Here is a 26262-nt window from a genome sequence, read left to right as displayed (position 1 = left end):
CTGTCCTTCTAATCTTTATACCTACGTATTTTTTGAACTTTAAAAAATGTGTACATATTACTTCTACAATTGGGGAAAGACACAAAATGAGAGGTTCCATACCCTTGAACTCAAGGCCATGACTCTGGGACTTCCTTAGTCTTTCAAAGGCTTATGTTCTTATCTGAAGATAGGGCTGTAGGGACTCCAGCCTCACGGGGGTGCCATGATGATGCAAGGCCCTGACGCCCATGAAGTGACCCTCTCCGTGTCTGGGTACCAGAAAGTTCTCAACAAATGCTGTCATTGCTCCAATCACGGTCACTACTGATGTTATGCGATCCCCATCCTAGCCCGGGGGAGTAGACATCATCATCTCCTGACTCACATGGTGGAACAGAGGCCCAGAGAGGTTAGGGGACCTGCCCAGAGTCACACAGCCACCAGGAAGCTGAGTCAGGTCTCCAGCCTCAGAAGCAGAAGTGAGGTCATGTGCCCACAGGCTCCCCGGGAGAAGTCTCCCCTGGGCGGGAATCACGCCGGGACGCACGGAAGGCCTTACCTGCAAGGTCAAGGAGCTTGTGGGCATTTGCAGGCTCTTGGAACAGTCTTCCGGCAGTTCGTGGGTCTCTGGTCCCTGGGGGGTTTCTGGCTCAGTGGGTGCTGGCTCGGGCTCGGGCGTGGTGGGCTGCTCACTCTTCTTGCATTCCTTTATTTTAACAACCAAGTCACAGCACGTGTAATCTCCTGGGAGAGAAGATTAGGATTCCATTTAGAGAGCGCCCAGTGATTTTCTCCTGGTTCCTCAAGGCCATGAGACACAGAAGACAATTTTGAAAATAGAAACACCAGTGGGTTATTAATGGGCCTCGTTAAGCCCACGAGATCACGCCTCATCACAGATGCCCAGCTGCCCTGGTCACGGGGAGGCATGTTCGTAGGCAGCCAGACCTTGAGACTGGCTAGTGATGCTGTGGAGGTATTCCCTTGGCTTCTGACGTTCAAAATGCCTTTGCTCCCGATGCAAAGAAACTTTTTCTATTCTGCGCTTCCTATTACGTGTGTCCTGTACAATTATTTCAGTTGGGTTGTTTGGGGACCATGTATTAATTTACCTTATCTTTGCTACGCTAATGATGTAAGACAGAGGAACGGTGTTCAATTATCTATCCCTCCCCTTCATCTACCAGAGACTAGCCCTGGCTTTACATTCATAATTGGAACTCTCTCTGTCTCAGCGCGGGACTGGGCTCCATCCTGAAGCCATTTTGACATTCCTTTGGTGGAAGAGATCAGAGGATGAGTTCATGCCACAGCATTTCGGGCAGGGTTGCCTTGGGGGTGGTGAAAGTGGGCGATTCATACGTATTCACTTAGCCCTCACTGACCCACTGCTCCACTTGGAACACAGGGTCTGTCCCAGCCCACTCTTCCCATCTGGGCTCCCTGACTCCCCTCACCACACGAGCCCTAATCACAGCCTTACCAACCCTCTCCGGTTCTGAGACTCACTGGTGGTGCCCTCACTCCTCGTACACATGCCTTCCCATCTCCACGAAGCCCCTTTGGTGCCCACCCAGTGACCTCCTACCTCTAGGCTGAGTTTTTCAGGAAAACGCCCCCTCCTGCCTCCTCTGTGTACCTGCCGTGGAGCACACTTCACACACTCAGCGGCATCAGTGGGCCCGTCACAGGATGCTTTAACCCCTTGAGGGCTGGACCATGTCATGCTCACCATGCCTCTCTCCACACTGCCAGCCCAGGTGCCCAGAAGCAGCTAGTTCTGTTGGGCGTGGAGAGGTGGCCACAGGACGCATCTCCACGGTCCCATGAATGTCCTAACTGACCCCCCATCATAACCTCTGCCATTCACACCCAGATCCTCTGTGGTCTGGACCAGCTGTCCTGTCTCCACCCCAAATCCATCAATGTTCCCTACTACCTACAAGCCCTACAAGGAAAGCAGACTTCGCATGGCTTGTTCATGGTGGGTGTTGCCCTCCAGCCACCAATTTTGATGCTCTACCAACAACATGCTGCTTACAGGTTCGCAAATCCTTCTCCTTGTTCTTCTAAGCATTTGCTCCAGTTTTTTTCTGGAGATTTCCCTGTTGCTCCCCCATCCCTGCTTCAGGCCTAACCACTAACCCAGATATCTGTCTACCAACCCCCTACGGCTAGAGCTAATTACACTTTCTGTGGTACTGTTTCCATCTCTTGTGAACCTTTATTCCAGCTCACCCTATACTCGGGGAAGCCATGGTTTCCTCCCATCCTTCCCCTCCACAGATCCAGTGACGCAAGGGCAGTCCTAACACACTCATCTTCTCCATTACTCATGACAAAGCTTTGTCCATTATCTTCAAAGACTCTACTACTGTGGCCAGTCCTCCCCAGCGGCATGGTCTGTACTCATCTCTAGCCAGTCTCAGCCTCCCTGCCTGGCCCTCTCCCATCCGGCCTCCACATTGTCCAGGAGACAATCACCTTCAGAGCAAATCTAATTAGGTCTCTTCCCCTTCAAGGACTTGGCCCAGGCTTCAGTCCAGACTCTTTTAGTGGATTTATACGGACTTTCCAACTCGACCCACGGGACCCTGGATTCACACTAGCCCCCCCTCCACCCCTGCACTCCGGTCCCCTGGACCCCTAATGAGCCATGCTCTTTCCATCCATTCTTTGTTTTGTGTGTGCTTTTCCCTCAGCCTGCAATGCTCTTCACCTTACGGTCTGATTTTTAAACCTCTAATCAGCTTTCAAGTTCTTTCTCAAAATCATTTCCTTGAGGAAGGTGTCTCTGTCCAGCCCCTCCTTGCAGCATCTGGAGCTGTCCTCCGCTTCCTGATGGCTCATCACAGGCACAGTTACAACCCCGATGTCTCCGGTACCGGACTGAGAGCACCTGGAGGGGAGGAAGCACTGTGCACAGTGCCTGGCACACAGTAGGTGTTTAATAAATGCTTCTTTGATGGTATACAGTGGGTATTCAATACATACTCCTTTAATGTACTGATGAATAATGAGCTAGAGATTCACTTGGGTTTCAGGAAAAAACGTTTTTATCAATTACCATAAATATGTTAACTTTTATAATCCAAAGCTCTATAATCTTTTCCTTTCTGTCCTTATCCACAGCTCTTCGGGAAAATCTTTAGAGTGGTAGGAAATCTAAATTTTCCTCTGTTATAACTGGGCACCACAGATCTTTTTTCTATTTTATTCCTATGTTTTTTTATATATCAATGGTCGCTGCAATATTCGTAGGGGTCAGCCACTTGGCCTTTAGAGAAATGATGGCCTGGTTTGACTTCTGTGAGAGGCTGAGACGGGGACCTATCTTCAAGGCACTGTGAGGTCAGTGCACTCTGTTTGTTGAGAGCCTGGCACATGTGGGGTCTCCACGCCCCGGCCATTATCCTGGCCAGTCAGTTACTGAGGACCACCCTCAGTCTGGCGCACCCGCTGCCTTCAGGGCAGCCACCCCAGGTCTCAACTCTTCCCTAACGAGGCCCGAGAACCTGCCGGGCACCTGGGAGTGGCCTTCTTCTCAGCTTCAGGCAATGCTGGCCTCGTGCACAGTAGGGCTGGGATTTCCTGACCCATGCAGTGCTGTCTTCTCGCTGCTTGGGAGGTAGAACTTGCCCACTATTTAAACCTGCTGGTCCTGCTTCTTCTCTGCTTGTACAGTTGGAGAAAAGGCAGATTCCTAAAGGAAGCTCAAGTGAACCAGGGCCCAGGAAGACCCTGCACCATGTTCCCTATGAAGATTAAGGAAGAATCATCTCAACCCTATACCTCCCTCGCTCCTTACCTTCCAGGAACTCTCTTTCTGTCTGAACACTGCGGTCTTCCTGCAGAGATGTGCATAAATCTTGGAAGGGGCAAAGGGACCCAGGTAAAGGGAAGCTGAGTTTCGGGACGCTTTGCTGTTGACTCTTTGCGGGTTCAGAGAGGTCACTAGACTGACAGCTGTTGCTTGGAGAGCTAGACCCATCAGGAAGGGGATCTTTAACCAGCTTCTGTTCCACTGGGGAAGCAGACACAGTCACGTGTGCTCCCTCTTGTTGCTTCTCGCGGCTTCCAGAAAATACTTTTGGTTCTACTAAAAATAAAATGAGAATTGTGCTCAAAACATCTGATGAGCCCGCGTCTAACGTGCTGACTTCTGCACGCCACGCTCTCCCAGAGACAGGCAGATGGGCTGCAGTGCTGCCTCGAGGGGACAGGCGTCATCGATGCCGACGTGCATGTGCTCACCCAGCAACGACATGTGGTCACCAGTTCTGGCCAGATGTCCCCGGGGTTCACTCGGGAGCCCCTCTACATGCACTGCTCTCATGCACGTGGCTCTGAAGAGACCGTGCTCCCTGGTACCCTTAGGAGCTCAAAAGACCTTCCAGACGGTAGATAATTGACTGGGTGGTTTAGCACCTTGACTCTGGAGGAAGATACCTTGGGTTCAAATCCCCCCTCCACCACTTATATGCTATCTGGCCTCATCTATAAAATTGAGATAATACTATAACAAGGTAATAATGTTAAATATTATGTTTAATTTTAATATATTTATTTTTATAATAAATTTACCTATTTAAATAATAAGTAATATATTTATGGAATGTATATAATCGTATTTTATATGATAAACAATGTAAGCATATTATTAATATAAATACTAAATGTTAAAATCAAGGTAATACTATAACAAAATAATGATCCAGCTAAGGTGTTTAGCACAGTACCTGATACACAGTAAACATTTAATAAATGTCCATTATCATTATTATTCCAGAAACAATGATGCTGGGTTACGTCCTATGGCAAGTGCAGATGCAGGATGTAATTTATCAGCTGTCTGTGCTCAGCTCTAATAACGCAGTGGGTCTAAAAGGTGTACAACGTGTTGCTTGTTGCCACATTGTAATATCAAAGGTCTGGAAACCACCTTGTGCTCATCAGCAGGAGACCGTTAAATAAATTACAGCACTTCCCTGCTTCGCAGCAGCGAAAAAGAATAAGACACACGCTCCTGGGTAGAGGGGGAATCATCTCTAAGATTCATTATCAAGTGAACAGAGTGTGGACAGTGTGCCAGATCCGCTTCCCCAGTCAGTGCTTATCTGCTCAGAACATCTCTGGAAGGACCCCAAAGACCCTGGGAACTGGATTGTCTTGGGAGAGGGCAACTCAGGACCAGGAACTGGGGGCGGAAGAGAGACTTGCTTTTCACACTTTGCCTGTGTGGTACTCTTTGCTTTTGCTTTCTTTCTTTTTCTTTTGGAATACTCTATAAAGTTTTAAAAGTTATTCACTTTAAACAAGGCAGTGACTCTTGACCAGGTGTCATCTCTTCCCTATGCTGAGGCCACCTAAGGGGAGACAGGCACGGCTGCCAGTGGGGGTGGGACACATCCAGACCTCCTGCGTACGGGGGGCAGAAAAAGGGTCCTGGGAACCACTGGAATAATCGAGATTCTTGGAAGATTCTCATCATATTTTCTGAGATGTCTTGTACACAAAAAGGAAACGAGCCCATGACTACCAGGCACTGATGAGAGTGGTGACTTCTCTTAAAATGCCAGTTGTCTGCAATTCCTTCCAGCCTCTCTGTCCCTGAGTCCTGGCATCCCAGCCAGTGAGGATAGGCTGAGCATGGTGAGGCTGATGCTTGGAGGGGCTGGGGTCCCACAGGTTTCCTTTCAACAGCCACAACCTCCATTCCCTTCTCTAAAACGCGATACCCACTGGGTTGATATTCTATAGCTCAACTACTCACTAGCTAAGCTAGTCAACTAGCTCCAGCAAACTCACCTACTCAGAGCTGAGCTAGGCTCTAGGACGTAAACCAAAACCAACCAAAAGATCTGCCCAACAGCCATGAATTCCCTCTATTAAACTCTCATCTTTGACTCAGAGACGAGCTCCTCGGACCATTACACGGTGCTTCTCTGTGCTCCTCCAAAGCTCATTTTTTGTTGTGAAATGTATTATATTTGTAATTAAAGATATTAGAGCACCTGTGAGCCTCCTAGATTAAGAAGCAGAACTTTCCCTGGGCTTCAGCTTTCCTATCTGAGCCCCTTCTGGATCATACTCACCCAGACAGAACCACTTGCCTAAATTTCGTGTTGCCTGACTCACTGCTTTTGTCTATAACGTTCCCACCTATGTAAGTATCCATAAACAATATCCTTTCAATACCAAAAATCTGAATAGCGAGCACAAAGCCAGCTGTTTTAAGGTAAAGACATCACTGTATCCATTAGGAAAAAAGCTTTCAGGAGAAGAGAGTTCAGCATCTCAGGGCCATTGCTTCCCTGAGACTTGATGGGGTGTGATTCTGGGGAAGGTAGTGATGAGCCGTGAATGAGTCCTGAAAACGAGGGGCTGACCACAGTCAGGGCGTCAGGCAGGGCCGGCGGGCAGCAGTACAGTCAGGGCAGCGGGCCGTGCTGGATTTTCTGTTCCTGACCTCACCATGTCCAACTGCAGACCTCAGGGCGAAGTTCCAGCAGGGCGCTTCTCTGCGCTGAAATGTGGGCCCTGAGCTGCCCCAAGTGCAGGGCAGGGAGGGGAGAATGGAGACCTCACCGACACAGCATCAAGACCAGCCAAGAAGAGACTTGAATCTGGGGCCAGGCAAGGGCACCCCCAGCACACGCAGACCCTTAGCACAAAATGAGGAAAAGCTGCCCGAGCCTCAAGACAAGGTGCCTCCACGGGCCAGAAGTGTCACAATGAGCCCATTTGATAGAAAAAGACCCTTTACTGCTTCTTTCCAAGTACTGAGGTGATACATAATCTTTCGTGTTCTCAGACGAGCCCCACCCTGTCACACAATTCTAAAACTGTGGCAATTCGGGCTCACGATAGGAAACGCGCAAGTGGAGGGCGGTTGCTAAGCAGCGGACCAGCACAGTCGCCAGACTCTGTCAGTGGAATCGCAGAGGATGAGCGAGAAAACCATGAAACCCACGCACAGTCCCAGAGAGCATAGCTGTGTGGGGACCCTGAACAGCCCAAGGCAGGTAGATAACATAGGCAACACATCTTAGAGTCATTTATCTCCAAGTTAGCTTAGAGTTGTTACAGGTGTTTTGGTGTCAAAACTGAAACCAGCTCTCTAGAAAGATCTTCTCTTAGGGTTTGGGTCTCAGCTCCGTACACCTTCCTGCCTTCTAACACCAGCCAATCAACCAAAGAGATGTTTCCAAGCCCAGTGGGCTTCCTTGAATCCAAGGCCACATCTTCTCCCACATTTTAATGTTTCGGGAAGTTATATTTTCTCCCCTCAAACGCTAGACCATCTTACAACAGACTGTCTTAGAAATAACAGTAACTGAAGCTTGTGTTGATATTTCTGGGTCATCGATAAAAATACCAGTTTCTAAATGCAACTACGGTGGGTCTCAGGCTCTCCTAAAAATCTCATGTTACTTGCCACTACCCTGAGTGGCCCCAGACTGCCCTCCACCCATCACCACCTTTTTAAAGCTCCTGCATCTAACTTTTATGTATAGCTTACCTACCTGATCTTCCTGCCTCACCTGTGCGCTTTCCTCCAGCAAACCCCATAACTGTGCATCTCACTGGAAATCAAAGAAGTGAGCTGGAGAGGACTGTGTATCCATCAAGTGGAAAGCCACTCTGAACAGCGCCCGGGGGTGAATCGCGGACCCCCTCACTTTAGGCAGGATTTTGCTGTCCCCAATTTTGACACAGGAGGACACAGGAGGGACATGGGAGGCTGCTGCTGAGGGGAAAGGCAAGATATTCTCTGCTCAATACATGCTAATTCGTGGACACAGATATCGCTAAAGAGGAAGGAAAAGGCGGTAACCCTGGGTACTCAAAACACACACAATTTCTTCAGCAGGTGAAATTCTCTCCCCTTTTAACAGGAGAGAAATCCTCAAACTACCTGCAATTACAGTACACAGAAGATGACATAAAAGAGTCTGTTGATGACCCATAGAGAAATAACCAACAGAGAAAGCAAACGACAAGCTTTTACAATGGACGAGGCTGGTGGGTACCTTCTCTGCTTTTTAACTGGTCAAGGCTTCATCTTCTGGCAGCAGATGAAAACTTGATTTCCTCATGGAAAGAGGTGTCCACTTGGTACCCTGCCTCCCACCCGATCTAGACTTCTGTTTAAAATCAGCCAATAATTGTTTCAGCATATTTCTGTTAAATTTCTACACAGAGATGTTGCAGCCCAGGCAGGGAGTCAGAAAGGGGGGAAAGAGCGGGGGCAGCAGCAAATGAGATAAACGGCTCCTGAGAGGAGAGGAGAGGATCGGGAAGAGAAGCTGTGTTTGGGAACCTGCACGTCCCAAAGCCCATCCACTCGGCCGGAGCAGAGCTGGAGCTGGCGCCTTCAGGAAGAGAAGAAAATCAGGGGAACAGACAGCAACTTGAAGATCAGACAGCAAGGACGAAGGGGCGTCCAAAGGCAGCGGGGCCAGCGGAAACACACGAGCGAGTCCTTTCCTTTCCAGGAAACGAGACTTCCTGTCCATATGAGCCCTTCCTAGACAGTAAACAGGTTTCTTCTGCTGTAAGCGGTAAATATTTCTCCCTAAAGAAGGAGACCTAAGTGGGGAGGGGCGACGGCCAAGAAATAAAACCGACTTGGGAAAAGTGGTGGCAGTAGCTCCAGACCTCTAAAAGGAGCCTTCCCTTTTTGGAACCTGGAGCAGATAGGGGCGGTGGGGGGTGCCGACAACTGCTGTTAAGATGTCAGTACGGTGTTAGGACAAAATAGGCAAGCCCTGCCATTGGAAGAACGCTGTATTCAGAGGGAAAAGGGGGAAGATGCAGTATGTTCATTGTTATTGTTCTAGGGTCAAGTTTCAAGATACCATGTGGGTTAAAGCCACTGTGGAGAACTGTATGGAGGTTCCTTAAAAAACTAAAAATAGTTACCATATGATCCTGCAATACACACACACACACACACACACACACACACACACACAGAAAATGGAATACTACTCAGCCATGAAAAAAGAAGGAAAAGCCATTTGCAGCAACATGGGTGGACCTGGAGATTATCATACTAAGTGAATCAGAGAAAGAAAAATATTATATAATATTGCTTATATGTGGAATCTAAAAAGAAAGATACAAATGAACTTACTGACAAAACAGAAAGAGACCCACAGACATAGAAAACAAACTTATGGTTACCAAAAGGGAAAGGGGGAAAGGTATGAATTAGGAGTTTGGGATTAACACATACACACTACTATACATAAAACAGATAACTAACAAGGACCTACTGTATAGTACAGGGAACTCTACTCGATATTTTGTAATAACCTATAAGGGAAAAGAATCTGAGAGATATATATATATATCTATATCTGAATCACTGCACTGTACACCTGAAACTAACACAGCATTGTAAATCAACTATACTTCAACTTAAAAAAAAGATAATACGTGGGGAGTTTGCACACAGCTTTCATGTACAGTAAAGGGTCATTCATGCATTGAGAGTATCTAGAATGGACACTGAGAAACTGGACGGAGCTCTTTTTCCAATTATGTTATTATCCTACAGTTTTAAGACTGTAGAACAAAAATCTCAAAACATACAAACAAATATTTGGAAGGCAAAAATAAAACCCACACATACATACACACATGCACACATGAAAACACACACAAACCTGCCTGTTTTCTAATAAATGAATTACCTGGACTTTCTTGCAGGTGATGAGAGACACAAGTCCCAGTCAATGATTAGATCACACCTTTCTACCTGACACCAAGGAAACAGTCCCAAAGTATCAGTTGTCCCATAATCCTTTATCCCAAAGCATGACTCAGATTCCTGAAGCACAGAAAACACATTTTAAGCTTTTCTCAAAACTTGCTGCTAAGTTTCCAAAAGTGACTATTTGAGGTGATAATTTTTTTCAGTAAGGCGTATTTCCTTTTAAAAATCATTTTGTAAATTATAAAAGCAATTAATTATCACTGTCAAATTTGAAATATTAAAAAAATAAAAATCATTGACAATCTGTCACTCATAAAAATGTTCACAGTGGTTTTCTTTGGGAGGTATAGCACATTTCTAGTCGAGTAATGCACGGCTGTTTCCCCCTTTCGTTTCCATTTTGGGTACAGCTGATAACTAGACAGGACCACCCTGTGCCATACCAGTGGTGCACAAAAGCACGGGTTCATTATCACACTGTTATTTGGGAAATTTATTGCTGTTGATGGCCACCTTTCCATTCTGTTTAATAATTCTGTCAGGCTTTCATCTCTCCTCCTCCTCTGGCTTTTCCTGGGTGCTCTGAGAATAACCAAGCAGGTTATGCTGCACGGTAAAAACTGATAAAAAAAATCAAACCGACCTGCCAGGGGTCAAAGGGAGCAGCAGAGAAGAATCTTAGTTAAGGCTCCTGCAGAGTGAAATGCCCACTCAGAGCCAGGTCTCATCCCAGAATCGTGTGTGTGTGTGTGTGTGTATGTGTGCGCGCGCATGTGTGCGTGTGTGTGTGTGTATTACCTACTCTTTCAAAGAAACTGCTTGACCTCTTTATCTTCAATTCAACAGCTATCCACTGAGTACCTACTATATACCAGGTACTGATACAGAATGCTTGGGATGCAGCAGGAAAAACAGTAAAATTCCCGACCTCACATCAAGGACTGCTTGCTCCAGCCCCTCCTACAGCCAATGACCATCATTTCCATCCAGCTCCCAACCAATGACATCACCTCCACTCCTACGGCCAGTGACCATCACCTCCACTCCTACTCCCCTCCCAACCAATGACATCACCTCCACTCCTATAACCAGTACCATCACCTCCACTCCAGTCCCCACTCCTACAGCCACATTCCATACCCGAAATATACCCATACCCAGAGCTGCCTCTCCCCTGAACCAGTAAATTAAAACCTCCTACTCTCTGACGAGATCCAACAACTCTTTCAGCTCACAGAATGCTCTCTCCATGCCTTTAACATCATCACTGAAGACCTTAAGTCCCCACCACCTCTGGTAGACTCGGCTGGTTGCCTACTCAATATCCATTCTTATCTTTTTTCTTAACTTAGAGAATCCTCGTTTTGTTCAAGATGATAATGGGCCCAGCTAAAAAATCACACTTTGCTGTGGTGTGCTACTGCTCCAACCAGTGAGATAAAAGCAGAAGTCCTTTGGGAGAACTTCCGGGAGGGTCTCAAGAGGGGATGTTCAGCTGGTATTCACTGTGGATGTGGACGTGATGGCTGGAGTCCTGGCAACTATTCTACAAGCATAATGATGAGGGTCACACCTGAAGGAAAGTGGAGCAGAAAGCAGAGGCGTGAGCTCCTGAGGACACTGTGGGCCTGCCATACCTGCCCCAGATTGCCCACCCCTAGATATCTTTTTTTAAAAACTGAAGTACAGGGCTTCCCTGGTGGCGCAGTGGTTGAGAGTCCGCCTGCCGATGCAGGGGACACGGGTTCGTGCCCTGGTCCGGGAAGATCCCACGTGCCGCGGAGCGGCTGGGCCCGTGAGCCATGGCCGCTGAGTCTGCGCGTCCGGAGCCTGTGCTCCGCAACGGGAGAGGCCACAACAGTGAGAGGCCCGCGTACCGCAAAAAAAAAAAAAAAAAAAGAAAAAAAAGTACAAGTACAAAGGGAGAGAGAAATTAGGAGTTCGGGATGAATAGATACACACTACAATATACAAAATAGGTAAACAACAGGGACCTACTGTATAGCACAGGGAACTATGCTCAATATCTTGTAATAACCGATCATGGAAAAGAATATATATATAACTGAACTGCTTTGCTGTACACTTGAAACTAACACAACATTGTAAACTAACTACAATTTTAAAAAGGTACCAGTGGAAACGTAATGACTAGAACGAAGATCCAAACCTTCTTAAAAACTAGGAAAAAATTATAAATAAAAAGCAATGAACACATATGTTAGAGATGAAGAGATATAGCAAATATAACCAAACAAATTATGCATTTATGACAAAGTTGGCACCAGACATCAGTCTTTCCATGAATACAAATGGACTTAACTCGCTTATTAAAAGAAAAAGCCTTTCATTACAGTGTGCAGGGCAGGGAACTTTGGCAATGCCCAGCAGAATCCCATGTGAACTTACTTTTCAGCCCAGAAATGCCTCCACTAGGAATCCACTCTAGTGGGCTCCCAAGATGGTCCACAGACCTGGCCTGCATTGGTGGCCAGTTTGCTCTGGTCCTCTGTCGGCAAACAAGCCAAGGGCAAAAGGCACAGATCTAAGGACGAGGGCTCAGTCCCCTGGGGAATAAAGGCCCTACCACAGAATCAACAGACATCACTCGGACAGACCAGGCCTAGAACCGCCAAACAGCTCATTCTGGCTCCCGCACCGAACTGAGGGTGTTGTCGCCTGTTCTGAGAAGTCCAAATGACCGAACGATGAATGAAGCCGCTGTGTGGGAGCTGACTAATGGAGCCCAGAGGGGTCTTCTAGCTCATGAGCATGTCAAAGTGATGTAGAAAAGGCTGATTTGAAAGCCAAAGGGCAGCAAAACACAGAATGTGTTAGTATCTGTAATGAGACTAACACTTCCAGGCAGTTCAGGGAGGCCTCTGGCTAAACCAGCAATTGGGGGCTCATCCACAGTAGCTTACGGCCAGATGAAAGCCGTGATCCCCTTGGGCTGATCTGACGTGAGCCCCCGGGTGGTCCGCACACAGGCACATCCTGACATTCGCACGTTTTAGAGCAACAGCCCACGACGGCTTCCACGCTCAGAGGCTAAATGTTGCCGTATCACAATGCAGCCCCCAGCAACGGCACGGCTGTCATCCTTGTTTGGACTGCCTGTTCTCCGGCCATCATTTGAATATACACTGCGTTTCCCCTTCTTTTCAAAAATGAGGAGAAAATGGGCCTATGAATCTGCTTGGGACTCATTTAATATAATTAAGATGAAGATAGAAATCATCAGGTGTTAGAAGAAGCAAATCTTTAACCTTAACTCAGCGGTCACTGGACGTAAGCCAGAAACTGGTTGATTCCGTGCTGAGTTGTGAAGGAAATGAACAAAATTAATGAGCCAATTTGAAGTGCTTAAAATGATCAAAGTCTGGGCCCAGAGAGTGAGCTACAAAATCAGGGATTTTAGAATACTCTTGAGGGCTCTGATCCCAGAATTCCCTTTCTCAAAGTGTTTTCCTGTACACAGTCAATTTCCACGTGTGGTTTCAGGACTCTGGCTGTAAAGAATCCCCTATTTCTTTGCTTTGTGGTGCTGGGCCAGGAGGAGAGGCGATCGCCTGACATACGATACTTCCACTTCCCGCCTTCCCAGGTCAGGCGGGTTCCTCCCTCCAACCCCAGCCAGACCCTCATTTCCACTCCAGGATCTGGAAACCCCATTTGGAGAAGATATAAATACCTCCGAGGGTTCCACGTCAGAAAAGGAAGTGAATTCCAAGGCTGCGGGATTCCCGTGGAAAAGGCTCTGGGTTCTCCTTCTCAGCGCTATTGCCACCCGCTGGAAGCACTTCCTTGCCGGGCTGACGGCATTCTTCTGGTTTTCTCAGATGCTTTTTACAAACCTCAATCATGTCAACCCAAACTCAGCTGGAAACATGTGGCCCTGTGTGCATCTTCTTCTAAGAATGCTGCACCCTTTGAAGAACTATTTTTGAAAATCAGAATTGGAGAGACTCCCCAAGGCCTCTGCAGAGAAGCACAGGCCACGTGAAAATAGTAACAAAGAATAAATCCAGCAGCCAAGAGAGCCTGAACCAGAGCCTGCCAGGACGCAGTCTATACGCAGAGGATGAGACCCTGAGGCCAGCTGGTTTTCTCCGTCTCCATCTCCCAAGACTATGAGGCGTGTACAGCACATGTTCTTTCATTCCCCACCCTCTCCCCCCAAAGGCCATCATCTCCCTATGAAATAAACAGGTGGCGTTGCACCCAACAAGTGCTCACTCTCCAATCCCTCGGGTTTCACGTGGACTTCCTCACTTATTTACTTCTTGTCAGAAGGAACAAAACATATTTAGTTTATGGGCTTGTCCCAAGAAGCCACTTAGGTACGGAGAAACGGGAAGATATTGAATTGTTTCTCATTGCTACAGTGAGTATGTGTGTCTGGCAGAAGCATCTCCCTTATATCCGAAAGAGGGGAGGGATTTCTTTGCAAAAATAAACTTGTCACCTTACTGAAAAATCATTATTTTGGAGCAAAGTGGAGGAGGCAAAAATCACAAAAAATTACAAGCTCCTTCTGAACCAGTATCTAATACACGAGCCTGGGGAACGGAGAGAGGCCCCATGTATTTTTATTCTTTCTAGCTGTCTCATATTGGCTAGAATAGGAAATCACTTTCTTGTGACATTTTTAAATGTTCAGTTAATACAGCTGAGTGTTGTTTTATATGAACTGGCACCTCTGGCAGTGAATTATACAGAATGATGGTAGGATGTGCACTTTTTTTCCCATACCAAAACTCCCTCCCATTTTTTTTGGTCAGAATACCTAACTTATTCTTGATCTCAAAGCAGTAAGAAAAAAGGGTAGTGGATTGGTTTTCACGGGCTTTAAAACTTCTGAACACCCCAAACAAGATCTCCACAACTTCTCTTAGGAGGGTGGGTCACTGCATTTCACACTCTCTGGTTCTGTCCAGTTCCCTCCTGTCCTTGGAGCCACTCTGTTTCTCCTGGTGTTTTTCAAAGGACTCTTTGGGGTCAAGCTGTGCGCTAAGTACAGCATCCCTTAAAAGTGACCTTCCAGGCAGTTGGTCTTTAGGCTGCATTGCATCTTGCTGATTTAAGAAAATGTTTTTTAAAATGGTCATTGTTAACATCGTACATCTTAGCATTAGGGGAAGCAGGGTGACGGGTACAAGGAAACTCTGTGCTACCTTTGCACTGTAAGTTGAAAATTACCTCAAACTTAAACTTTTAAAAAAGTCATTTGTGATACGTTAAAAAAAAAAAAACTTCACAGAGTAACAGTTTTCAGATAGTTGAAAGTCACTTCTCAGTTACTCTGTCCTATGACTCGCTATCTCTGTATTTGCTGATTCACCAAAAACGGCACAGACACGTTTGTAAAATCCTGCGCCATGCTTATTAAAACAACCTGGTGCATCTCAGCAGGGTTTACAGTTTCCGTCAATTTGCTGGTGAGCAGAGATGGGTCATCAGCTGCCTGGAATCCCACCAAGGTCGGGTCCCTTTACCTGGTATCTGCGTGATCCCTCAGCAAGGGAGGGTCACCAATCTGCCCAGGATGTCAAGTTTGTACCGAGATGTCATCTCAGAAAGATGGAAGACATTTGGAACGCAAATGATGGAAAGAATTCAGAATACACACCAGAAACCTGGAGCTCTACTCCCTCCTGGTTCTGCCTCCCCCTAACCAGTGATGGTGCACAGGTCAGCCCGTCCATCTGGCCTCAAGTTACTCATCTATACAATGGGATAATAACCATCCTGCTCTGTGAGAACACAGGACAATGTGAAAACTCAGAAAGAATAATGCATTGGGCAAAGGTGAGCCTTCATCATAGTTTACGCAGCCCTAAGGTGCTCCATGTCTAAGGCACAGCCTTAAAAACATGATCCATAAGGGATACAGATAGACTTTATCCTTCCTTTCAAATTTAGGAACAATATACACACAAGGAGGCATAGATAGGCAGGAAGACAGTCTGTTCAGTCTTTGACCTATGTCCTCCCCCCATGCCCGAAGTCTACTTCCTGCCCATTCTGCCAACTTACTGGATGAAGGCCAGTGAAGGTCAATGTGGGTTAGGTTTGGGGCCATCTTATATAGTGGGATGACAGCTGTCCTTTGAGTGGGACAAACCGAGCCATCCTCCTGGCCCTGCAGGAGCGCTGGGGGAGGGGTCTCTGCTCTCCAGCCCCAGAGGCCTTGGTCTGTCCCTTGACTGTGCCCGGGCCCCTCCTTGTGTCATGCAGCGGCTTTTCTGCTGGGGAGCAAGGAAGAGGGAAGGACGTGGAGCCACCTGCAGGGAGATCAGAGGCCCTCGGGTGAACTTCAAATGCGAAAATGAGCCTGAGGCGGGGAACACCAGCCCCGGCCTCTTCCGCATTTTTCCTTTAACGCTTCTCACCTCCGAAGATGCCCTGACCACTTCAGTCAGATTTAAAGGGATGCAAATATCTGCACCGGGGTGGGGGAAGTGGAGAGGAACACACAGTGAGATTCATGACAGACCTCTGCCGAGCCCCAGGCCCCTGACAGCAACCAACACAGTCAACCCTGCATAGAAACAGAATTTCTGGGCCAAGTCCCGTCTTAAGCTCTAGGGTCACATACGTAAGCTCCAGAATCGGGGAGAAGAATGTAGTGAGAAGGGGGTTCAACCAGCAACGGATAGGTTTCCCAATAAGCACAGCAGATCCCACCCTGCCCAGAGCTGGAGGGCTTCAGGTGGGCCAGAGGAGACTCTCTGGGTGCTGAGCTCCCAAGAGACCCTGGCAGTTCAATTCCAACACATCCCCAGCGGGGTCTGACTTGGGAGGACCCTCCCCCAAGGACACAGCTGACGATGGGCAGCACAGATAGTCCTCACTGTGGCCACCAGCCGGCTGTTCTTTACACACTCAGGGATGATTCCTTTCCTCCATGAAGAGGCCTTTCTCCCATTAAGATTAATAGGAGTCATGTGGCTGAAATGAAGGCATTTCATTTTCCAGATTTTCTAAAAGTAAAATGTGGTGATGGAAAACATATGTATTGTTTCTATTTGGGATTGTAAAAACACAAACCAAAGGAACCAGGGAGATTCATGGCCCAATCCTTCTCGATTATCACAGCAGATAAGGTTACTCATCATTAAGTAGGTTTAGGTGTGGGGCGATCTGAAGTCCTGGCTCAATTTGTTATATGAGCACAGTTTAAGTAATGCTTTTTTTTCTTTTATCCCGTGAAAAATACATCCCGTCTTTTCTTTGATGACCAGGATACCAAAAGGTTTTTTTTAGTAGACTATGGAATGGTCATATGTTATGGTTCAAAATAAAAGGTGTATTCCAGAAAAGTTTACTGTAAAGAAAATGACTAAAAAGGGAATTTTATTTTCCTAATGACTTTCATGATTTGCTCATAATTATGTATAGTAAGGATTTTAAAATTACCTCTTGGATATGAAATAAAAAATCACAGTTAAAAACACCAACATCCTTTTGTAGTTACGCGGTTAAAGAAAAGGTGGTGATAAAAATGTCAATAGCATTCAAAATACCAACAGCACCCTGGGCCAAACTCAAAACTTAGCAACACTGAGAATGAACTTCTGGTCCGCCTTGTGTCACATAAGCATAGTATTTTCTAAAAATTGGGTAAATTTTCTCAATCTTCTATTGGCATTAACAGTTCTAATTTCCATCTAGAAGCATTTCACTGTTTGTTTTACTTTTTCCATCACTTGAATTTATGGGCATCTTTAAGCATGGCCACCCCTCAGTGCAGAATTTGGTCCAGCGCTTAGAACCTATAGACACATCCAGTCTGTCTGGCAATGAAGGTTTCTCCCAGGGACCTGTGAACATACGGCAGTCTACTCACCACCTCATACATTTGAAAATGACTAAGGAGGACCTGAGCTAAGCACCCTGTCCCTTAATTCAGTGTCTTATTTATGCCCAAATCTAGGCATTACCTTGATTCCCTCCCTCCTTCCTCTCCGCATGGAATCCATCAGCAAGTCCTGCTAAGTCTACCCACCTAGAACGTACCTGGACCACTCCCACTTCTCCATCTCCACTCACACCACTCACCTGGCTGGCTTTCCTGCTCTGCTGACTGTCCTGCTTCCACCTGAGACCTTGAGAAACTGTAAGTCAAACCATGGCAATCCTCTGCTCAAATCCCTTCCATGGCTTTTCCATCACACCTAAAATAAATCACAAACTCTTCCCCACAGTGATCTGCTCACCTCCCTGAGCTCACGTGGCCCCTCCCCTGGCCCCTCTGCCCTCTGCTTCCCACCCCCCCACCCCAGCCCCACTGGCTTTCGTCTTGTCCCTTGAATGTACCATCTCCATTCTTTATCCCATCAAGGGCTTCTCACCAGTCATTCCTCTTGTCTAAAATGCTCATCCTCTCTACCTTCACAAGGTGGACTCCTCGTCAAGTAGATCTCGGCTGAAATGTCACTTACTCAGAGACGCCTTCCCCGGCCGCCCTAAAAGGCCAGCAAGTAGCCAACTCAATCATATCACCTGATTCTAATGCTCTGCAAACGCTGTGTCCCCACCTGAAACTTCTCACGTTAATGCTTCTATTTGTGGCCCATCTCTAGCCACTCAACAGTAAGCTCCATGAGAGCAGGGACCTTGCTTTGCTTACCGCAGTACCCAGATGACACCTGGCAAACTCAGTAAACACTTCTCAGGTGACACATCATCATTTAACTGATGGCTCCTGTCTTCGCAAGCTTTTAGCAGGTAATAGGAGATAATGAAGAGATACAGAATTCCCACCCAAAAGTATCATCAGGGGCATTTTGACGGTTTCTTAGGGGTGAATATGAACTTGATAATTCACAAGTCTTTCTTAGGTACCTCCTATGGTCAGGCACCCTATTATGAGCTAGGGGTATGATCTGAGCAAAGAGACGTGGCTACGGGGCCCACAGAGTGGGCAAGATGGAGAATTGGTGACAGAAGGATAAATGCCTTAAATTTGGGGATAATTCCATCCTCATTCTTATAACAAAAACATTATTTTAGAGGAGGCTGAGTTCTCTCAATTTCAATGGCCTCAAGGAAAGGAAACATTGAGACCAAGCCTAATTCCTGAATAGCACAGCCATTTCAGTACTCTTCCGGCCCTTTGTTTTTCTAAATCATTCACACTGCCCAGGAGGGTTTGGAAACCCTGCTTGTCTTAACTGGGCTACCATATTGTCAGGGCCTGCACATCCATTTAGCAAAAAGGACAAGGCGGGAGGGGAGAATGTTGGGTTGTGGGCATCCCCGCCAAATGGAGACTGGACATTAGCAAAAATTCAGAGGTACAGATCCCATTATAACCATTTCACCCTGGACATCAGTTCATGCCCTTTTCTTTTCCAAAACTTTCATAATTGAGTGGCAAACCTGACCAATTCCAACTTCACATTCTCTCCTTGCATGCTATCTTAGCAAAAGCACAGATGGATAGAAAATTAGACAAAAGCCAGGTGGAGAGAAGAGGGGAGATAGAGAAGCAAAGAGCTCAATTACACTTTGACTGAAATCACTTACTTCCTAAACAGCTAGTGGTGGTCGCTATGACTTTTCCCTGGATTTGAAATTACACATTTTTCATTTCCGACACGACCACCAGACTAGCCATGTGAGGGCAATTTTCAGGAAGGAAGCAGCAGGTCAGCTTTCCAGGCCACGTAGACCAGACAGCAAACCCTGATGTGTCACTGGGGAGACAAAGATGGTCAGACTTTGTCTGAGATTAGAAGGTCGGGAGGTGCATTTCCTCGCAAGAAAAACGAATCCAAATTTTAAAGGGAAGTTTCTCTGCTGGAAAAGGAGTTAAGGAACAAGTTTGGTTTGGGCGACCCTTAATTTTAAGTTTCCTGCACCTGTGACATTAGGCACTCTTGCCGAATAATAGGCGAGAGGCAACGTTCGGAAATTCAATGCATCTTAAGATTACCATCTGGAAGACATTGCTGGCCGAAGCAACACAATGCAAGACACTTAAATGGTTTATACCCCAATGAAGCTGTTATTAAGTAAATCTTTTAAAAAGCAAGAGCGTTCACCCTGTTGATAGGCATGTGGCCGGCAGGTTTTGCACAAGGCCAGGACAGCTGGGAGTTGCACGGTATTAAAGTAAGAGCACTTCATGCTTGGCAGGTGGAGCCTCAGTGAAATCTGCTCTTGAACACTTAGCATTCTGGTCTTTGCTAGTCTTTTGACTTGTAGTCTGATCTCTTTTGGTTGAGTAACTAATTCAACTCAGCTGTAAAGACCAGGTTTTGTGCTTTAAGTTCTGTAATGTAATTAACGATTCACATCCAATTACATCATGTTAAAAATCCTTTTCCAATCTTTTCTCTACTAATCCTGGGCGCGGTGCCTGTGTGCTGACTGGATCAATGCTCAGGAGAAAAGCAGAAAGCTCATTGGCAAGCACAGAGCTGAGCCTGCCGTGATCGTTGATATTTCAGTCTAGTCCAAGTTGTCTGAAAATACATGCCTGCTTTCAGCTTGTGATTTGAGACCACCAGATGCCTTTCTGTAAGGAAAGCCTAAGAATATAGGACTATATCTTCAGAATGAGGTTTTCACATTAGCTCCAAGAACATGGCTTTCATACCAATCACTTCGTTTCTTGGAGCCCTGGAGAGCACCACGATGCCCCTGAAGGAGGCCTGAAATCTTTGCTGTGCGTCACCCTCCATGCTGGGTCCTGAACCTCTCTATTACCGTATCCTGTTTGCAGTGCTTCAAGCCTCCAGGGATCCAAATATACATTCTATTTGTCATTCTCCAAGATGTCCTGCATGTCTGTAACTGCCATGGGCTCCATCGCACGAATGGCACCTTCTCCCTGGAATTCACCCGTTCGCTCATTGGAAGCCAGTCCCCCTCGCTCTGCAGGCTCAGCATAGAGTTTGGATTTTATCCCATCAGCCTGACTTTGACTCACTGTGCATTTCTATCTTTCTCATTAGCCTGTGTGTAACTTGGGACAGAGAATGTTCTTTTTCTCTTCCCTGTGTTACCAGTAGTGCAGAGCACAGTAGTTCTGTTTTCAACAAAACTTTAAAATGTGTTAAAGTTACATTCCAGGTCTCTCCACATACCTGCCAGTTCCCTCTAGATCCATCATTATTTTCTGTTGTCACAACAGTTCCAATTCTCTAGAGACAAAGAAGTCAGAACTCGGTAGTGGGAATGTCAGATGAAGCTCAAAATGACTTAGGGCTCAGGATGAAGTGGCCCAAAAGGGGCAGGCTAATCACTGAGGTCCCTAGTGACATAAAATAGTACATTAAAGACTCCTAGGAAAAACCCTAACACTCAAAGAGCTGAAGGGAAGATAGAAGATAATTTCCAAAGCAGGAAATATACACGGCCAATAAACAAACAAATACAGTTGACCCTGTAATACGGGGGTTAGGAGCACTGACTTCAAAAATCTGCAAATAACTTTACGGTCAGCTCTCCATATATGCCGTTCCACATACACAGATTCAACCAACTACAGACCGTGTGGTACCGTGGTATTTACTATGGAAAAAATCTGCGTATAAGTGGACCCGCGCAGTTCGGACCCGTGTTGTTTAAGGGTCTACTGGAATTCTGTCTTACTTGCAATTTGAAATTAAACAAGAAGAAGATAATTTCACCTATCAAATTAGCAAAGGGTAAAGATATATGTACTCAATTCTAGAGAGAATATAAGGAGACAGAAACTCTCCTACGATGCCGCTGGTGGCACACACTGCTGCAACATTTTTGTAAAGCAATTGGCAATATAGAATCAAAGGCCTTAAAAAATTTCAAATCATTTACCCAACAATTCTCCTTCCAGGAATACAGCTTAAGAACACAATCAGAGTGTGGTCAAAACTGTACACACAGAGATATACATTAAGTATTATTTATAGTGGTGAAAATTAGGAAACAAGCTAAATGCCCAACATCAATGGTTTAAAAATTTATATCGCCACATTATCTACATGTTAGACAGTTATCTCATACGTTTGCAGAGAAATTTTAGTAATTCATACCTTGATAAAAACTATAATGATGTTAGAAAAAGCTTAATAATATCAACAACAATAAAACTTAAAGAACAGACATCATTTGTCTACTTGTATGAATGAAGAGGCATTCAATACAGGAAAATTAGTATTGTAATGATGACCATTGAATTAATCTACAGATTTAATTTTTGAAACCCCCCCCCAAAATCCTAAAATTATTTTTTTTATGGATGGCCAACTTAACAAAATTCTACTAGAAAAAACATAAATGAATGAGATCTTCTATTTCGTGTAATATGGTACATTAGATAGATAGCCAAAAACCCTTATGCTACAAAACAACTAAAAGCCTTGGGCATAAATATAAATATATATTTTACCTGTATAGCTCAGCTTGTAGAAAAGTAAAGAAACCCTTCAGAACTTAAGTTCTTAAGAAGAACTCAAGTGGAGAACAAATCCAGTTGCCCTAAAGGCAACTGCTGATTTACGGTCATCTGGAGCTTTGGATTTGAGGACAAATAGAGGGAAGGAGACAAAACCTGGCCCCTGAGAATGTGGGACTGGACACCACTGCATAGATGCTCAATTCATAATCACAGGCTCAGGGACAAATTCACACAACTTGCCTAATGTGAGCAACTACGAGCTGAAAAGGTAGCGTCATGTGAGCCCACCTGAGAGCATGGAAGTCTCTGAAGGAACTTGTCCTCTATCTAGGACTCAGAGAATTTCCACAGATAGAGTTCCAATGAGCATGAGTTCAGAATTACAGCAGCAATATGTATGAAACAGAAATCACAACTCATCCAAGGGAAAACCACCATATAAGCAAGACTGTAGAATCAGACCCACAGATACCCTAGATATCAGAAATACCAGCTACAGGACATAAAATAATGCTATGTTTCAAGGAATAAAAGAATTAACCAAAATTATGAAGAACAGGAGACTACAAAACTCACCAGAGTGATTTCAAAAAGAATAAAACACACTCCTAAAAATAAACTTAAAAAAATACAGCAATTGAGACTTAAAACTCTGATGAATGTAGGTACAGCTGAAAGTAGAACGAGTGAAGTAGAATACAAACCTAAAAAAGTTTACTGAATGTGTCACAGAGAGTCAAACAGAAAGTGTGAAAGACAGGCAAGGAGAAAGGAGGATGGAATGGGACAGTAGGAAATACACCTGATCAGAATTGAAAGGAGATAATAGAACAAATGAAGGAGAGGAAATAAAGAAATGGCTGGGAAATTTCCAGAACTATGAGAAAGAACCATCAGATTCATGAAACACAATTCTGAAAATAACCAAAAAGAAACCCATATCTAGAAACACCATAATGAAGCATAACACCAAACACAAGGAGACCTTAAAAACAGCTCAAAGAAAAGGTAGGCAGGTGTGATGATTAGACTTATAGTTGCCTTCTCTATAGCAACAGCAGATGCCTAAGGCACTGGGATAATATTTTCAAAGGACTGAGGGGAAATAATTGTAAACATAGAATTGTATACCTTGCAGTCTTCCTTCAAGAACACAGTGAAATGAAGGTGTTTTTAGAATTCCCACCTTTCCCAACTCCCAAACAAACCTGGGAGAGTTCACCACCAAAAGTCCCTTCACTTGACGCATCACCAAAAGGAACATCTAAAACATGTACTTTAGAAAGACGAAAACTGCTATCAACAGTGAAGATCTAACATTCAGAAAGAAATGGAGAGCACGAAAATGGAAAACATAAGGTAAATCTAAACACTGATTTTATAAAAGTAACAGTCAATTTGGAGGAATCAGAAAAACAAAACAAGATAGAACCAAAACATATAATAGCAGTAATGTATCTTGAGTGATCGCAGCTAAAGAGCTCTAAGTTAATAAGTTGTTTGAGACATGACTAAAAATACTGATCACCTTTGGGCTTTGTTAAGTTCACATGTCAAGCAGTGACTGAAATGATAAAAATAAATAGTATAACTTCCAACTAGCAGAGGAAAAAATAGAAGGAGAAAAAAATTAATTGAATACAAGGCTATTAAAAAGATAGAAAGGTAGGACAAAAAGAGAACCTAAATAATATGATAGAAGTAAATCCATATATATCAATAATAAAAATGAGTATAAATGGTTTAGATTTCCTAGTTAAAATAAATACATAAGATAGCTAATAAAATTTTGCAAAAACAAACAAACCAAAAAAGAAGAATGGTTGTAATCTAATCTTTCCCTGTCAGATATTAAAGCTTACTATGAAGCTATAATTTAAAAAAAGTGATATTGTAGCATACACAGAAAATATCTGGAACTGAATGAAAATGAAAAAATACATTTCAAAATTAGGAGGAAATTTATATCTTGAACTGATTATACAAAAGCATTTGACATGAGCATTTCGTCTAAGCTTCCCCCTTAAGCTAAAAAAATTAAAAAGAAGAAGAAGAGGAGGAAATTTAGGAGAGAGTAAATAGAAACACGGAAATAATAAAGCTAAAAGCAGAATCAATGTAATAGAAAATCAACAAACAACAGAGAAAAATCAGTGGAACAAAACCTAGATCTTTGGGGGAAAAAATCAATAAAATGGATAAAGCTCTAGCTAGACTGATAAAAAGAGAAAACACAAATTACCAGTATCAGGAATAAAAGTGGGGACATCACTACACATCCCAGGATAATAAGAAAATATTATGAACAACTTTATGGCAGTAATTTCAACAACTGTGATGAAATGCCTTGAAAGAAGGTAAATTTACAAATTACCAGACTCAAGAAGTTGTAGCAACCCTGACTAGTCATATAACAATTTAAAAAAATTGAATTCATAATTAAAGCTTTCCCTCAAGGAAAACTTCAAGCCAACATGACTTCACTGGTGATTTCTATAAAACACTCAAGAAATAATGTTAATCTTCCAAAATCTTTTTCAGAAAGAGAACACTTCCCAGTTTATTATATAAAGCTGGTATTTTCCTGATATCAAAACCAAAAACATTTCAAAAGGAAAATGACATGCCAACATTCCTAAAGAACACAGATGAAAAAAAAATCTCTAAAAAGATTAGCAAATAGAATCCAGCAATATGTTTATTTTTTAAAAGTATAATGCATCATGACTAAATAGATTTTAACCTAGAAATAGTTAATTTAACATATGAAAATCCATGTAATTCCCCATACTTATATAATGAAGGAGAAAAACTCTATTATTATCCCAATAGGTGCATTAAAAGTATTTCAGTATTCAACATCCGTGCATGATAAAAGCTTTCACCAGGTTAGGAATAGAAACAAACAACAAAAGAATCTGAACATAAATTGGCAAAGGATTTGAACAGACACTTCTCCAAAGAAGATATACACATGGTCAATATGCACATAAAAAGATGTTCAACATCATTAGGGAATCATTAGGGAAATGCAAATCAAAACCACAATGAGATACCACTTTACACCCATTAGGATGGCTATTATAGAAAAAAGAAACCAGAAAATAACAAGTGTTGGCAAGGATGTGGAGAAACTGGCAGCCTTGTGAGAATGTGAAATGGTGCAACTGTTGTGGAAAACAGTATGGAGGTCCCTCAGAAAATTAAGCATAGAATTATACATTATCCAGCAATTCTACTTCTGGGTAGATACCCAAAAGAATTAAAATCAGAAACAAACATTTTTACACCTATGTTCATAGCAGCATTATTCACAACGGCCAAAAGGTGGAAGCAATCCAAGTGTCCATCAACAGATGAATGGGATAAACACAGTGTGGCATTATCCGTACAACAGAATATTATTCAGCCTTAATAAAGACAGAAATTCTGACACATGAGACAACATGGATAAACCCTGAGGACATTATGCTAAGTGAAATAAGCCATCATAAAAGGACAAATACCGTATGATTCTTATATATGGTGCCTAGAATAGGCAAATTCATAGAAGCAAAGTAGAATGGTGGTTACCAAGGACTGCGGAGTAGGGGGATGTAATTAATGGTTAACGGGTATGGAGTTTCATTTTTGCAAGATGAAAACATTTCTGTGGATGAATGGTTGTGATGGTTGCAAAACAAAGTGAACATACTTAATGCCACAGAACTGAGCACAGAAAGATGATTAAGGTGGCAAATGCCATGTTATGTATGTTTTATCAGAATGAAAAAAGAAAGAGAATAAATTAGGAGTAGAAGGAACCTGGTAGATGAAACCTATGTATGTATGTATGTGTCTATCTATCTCTGTTAAGTCCTTAGAGCTAACCAGGGAATAAGTCAAAGGTGCCCACTTTCATCACTTCTATTCAACATTTACTGTGTCTTACCTGGTGCAATAAGGCAAGAAAAAAACAAATTAAAGGAATCAAGATGGAAAAAGAATAAGTAAAACTTTGTTCGTACATAATATTGTCGAGTATATAGAAAATCCTAAGGAATCTACAAACAAAAAACCACTACTACAATTAAGTGCTTTTAGCAAGGTTGTAGGATTCAAGGTCACTATACAGATATCAATTATCTATATTTCTACGTGTAACTAAAAAAAGTTGGAAACG

The 26262-nt window shown here is 44.1% G+C and overlaps 1 protein-coding gene across 2 annotated transcripts in view; it reads right to left on the bottom strand.

Annotated features, from left to right (window-relative positions):
- The window catches only part of C16H10orf90 (chromosome 16 C10orf90 homolog), a 227644-nt gene that overhangs the window by 28167 nt on the left and 173215 nt on the right, over nt 1-26262 (bottom strand). For both annotated transcript variants that reach the window (XM_067709069.1, XM_067709070.1), the window contains one exon: nt 542-726. In XM_067709069.1, the coding sequence (XP_067565170.1) occupies nt 542-726 (185 nt within the window). The remainder of the gene's footprint in view (nt 1-541; nt 727-26262) is intronic.

The sequence above is a fragment of the Pseudorca crassidens genome, chromosome 16, assembly GCF_039906515.1.
Source record: "Pseudorca crassidens isolate mPseCra1 chromosome 16, mPseCra1.hap1, whole genome shotgun sequence".
Lineage (NCBI taxonomy): Eukaryota > Metazoa > Chordata > Mammalia > Artiodactyla > Delphinidae > Pseudorca > Pseudorca crassidens.
Note: the sequence above shows the minus strand (reverse complement) of the source record. Positions and strands in the feature narration are given on the sequence as shown.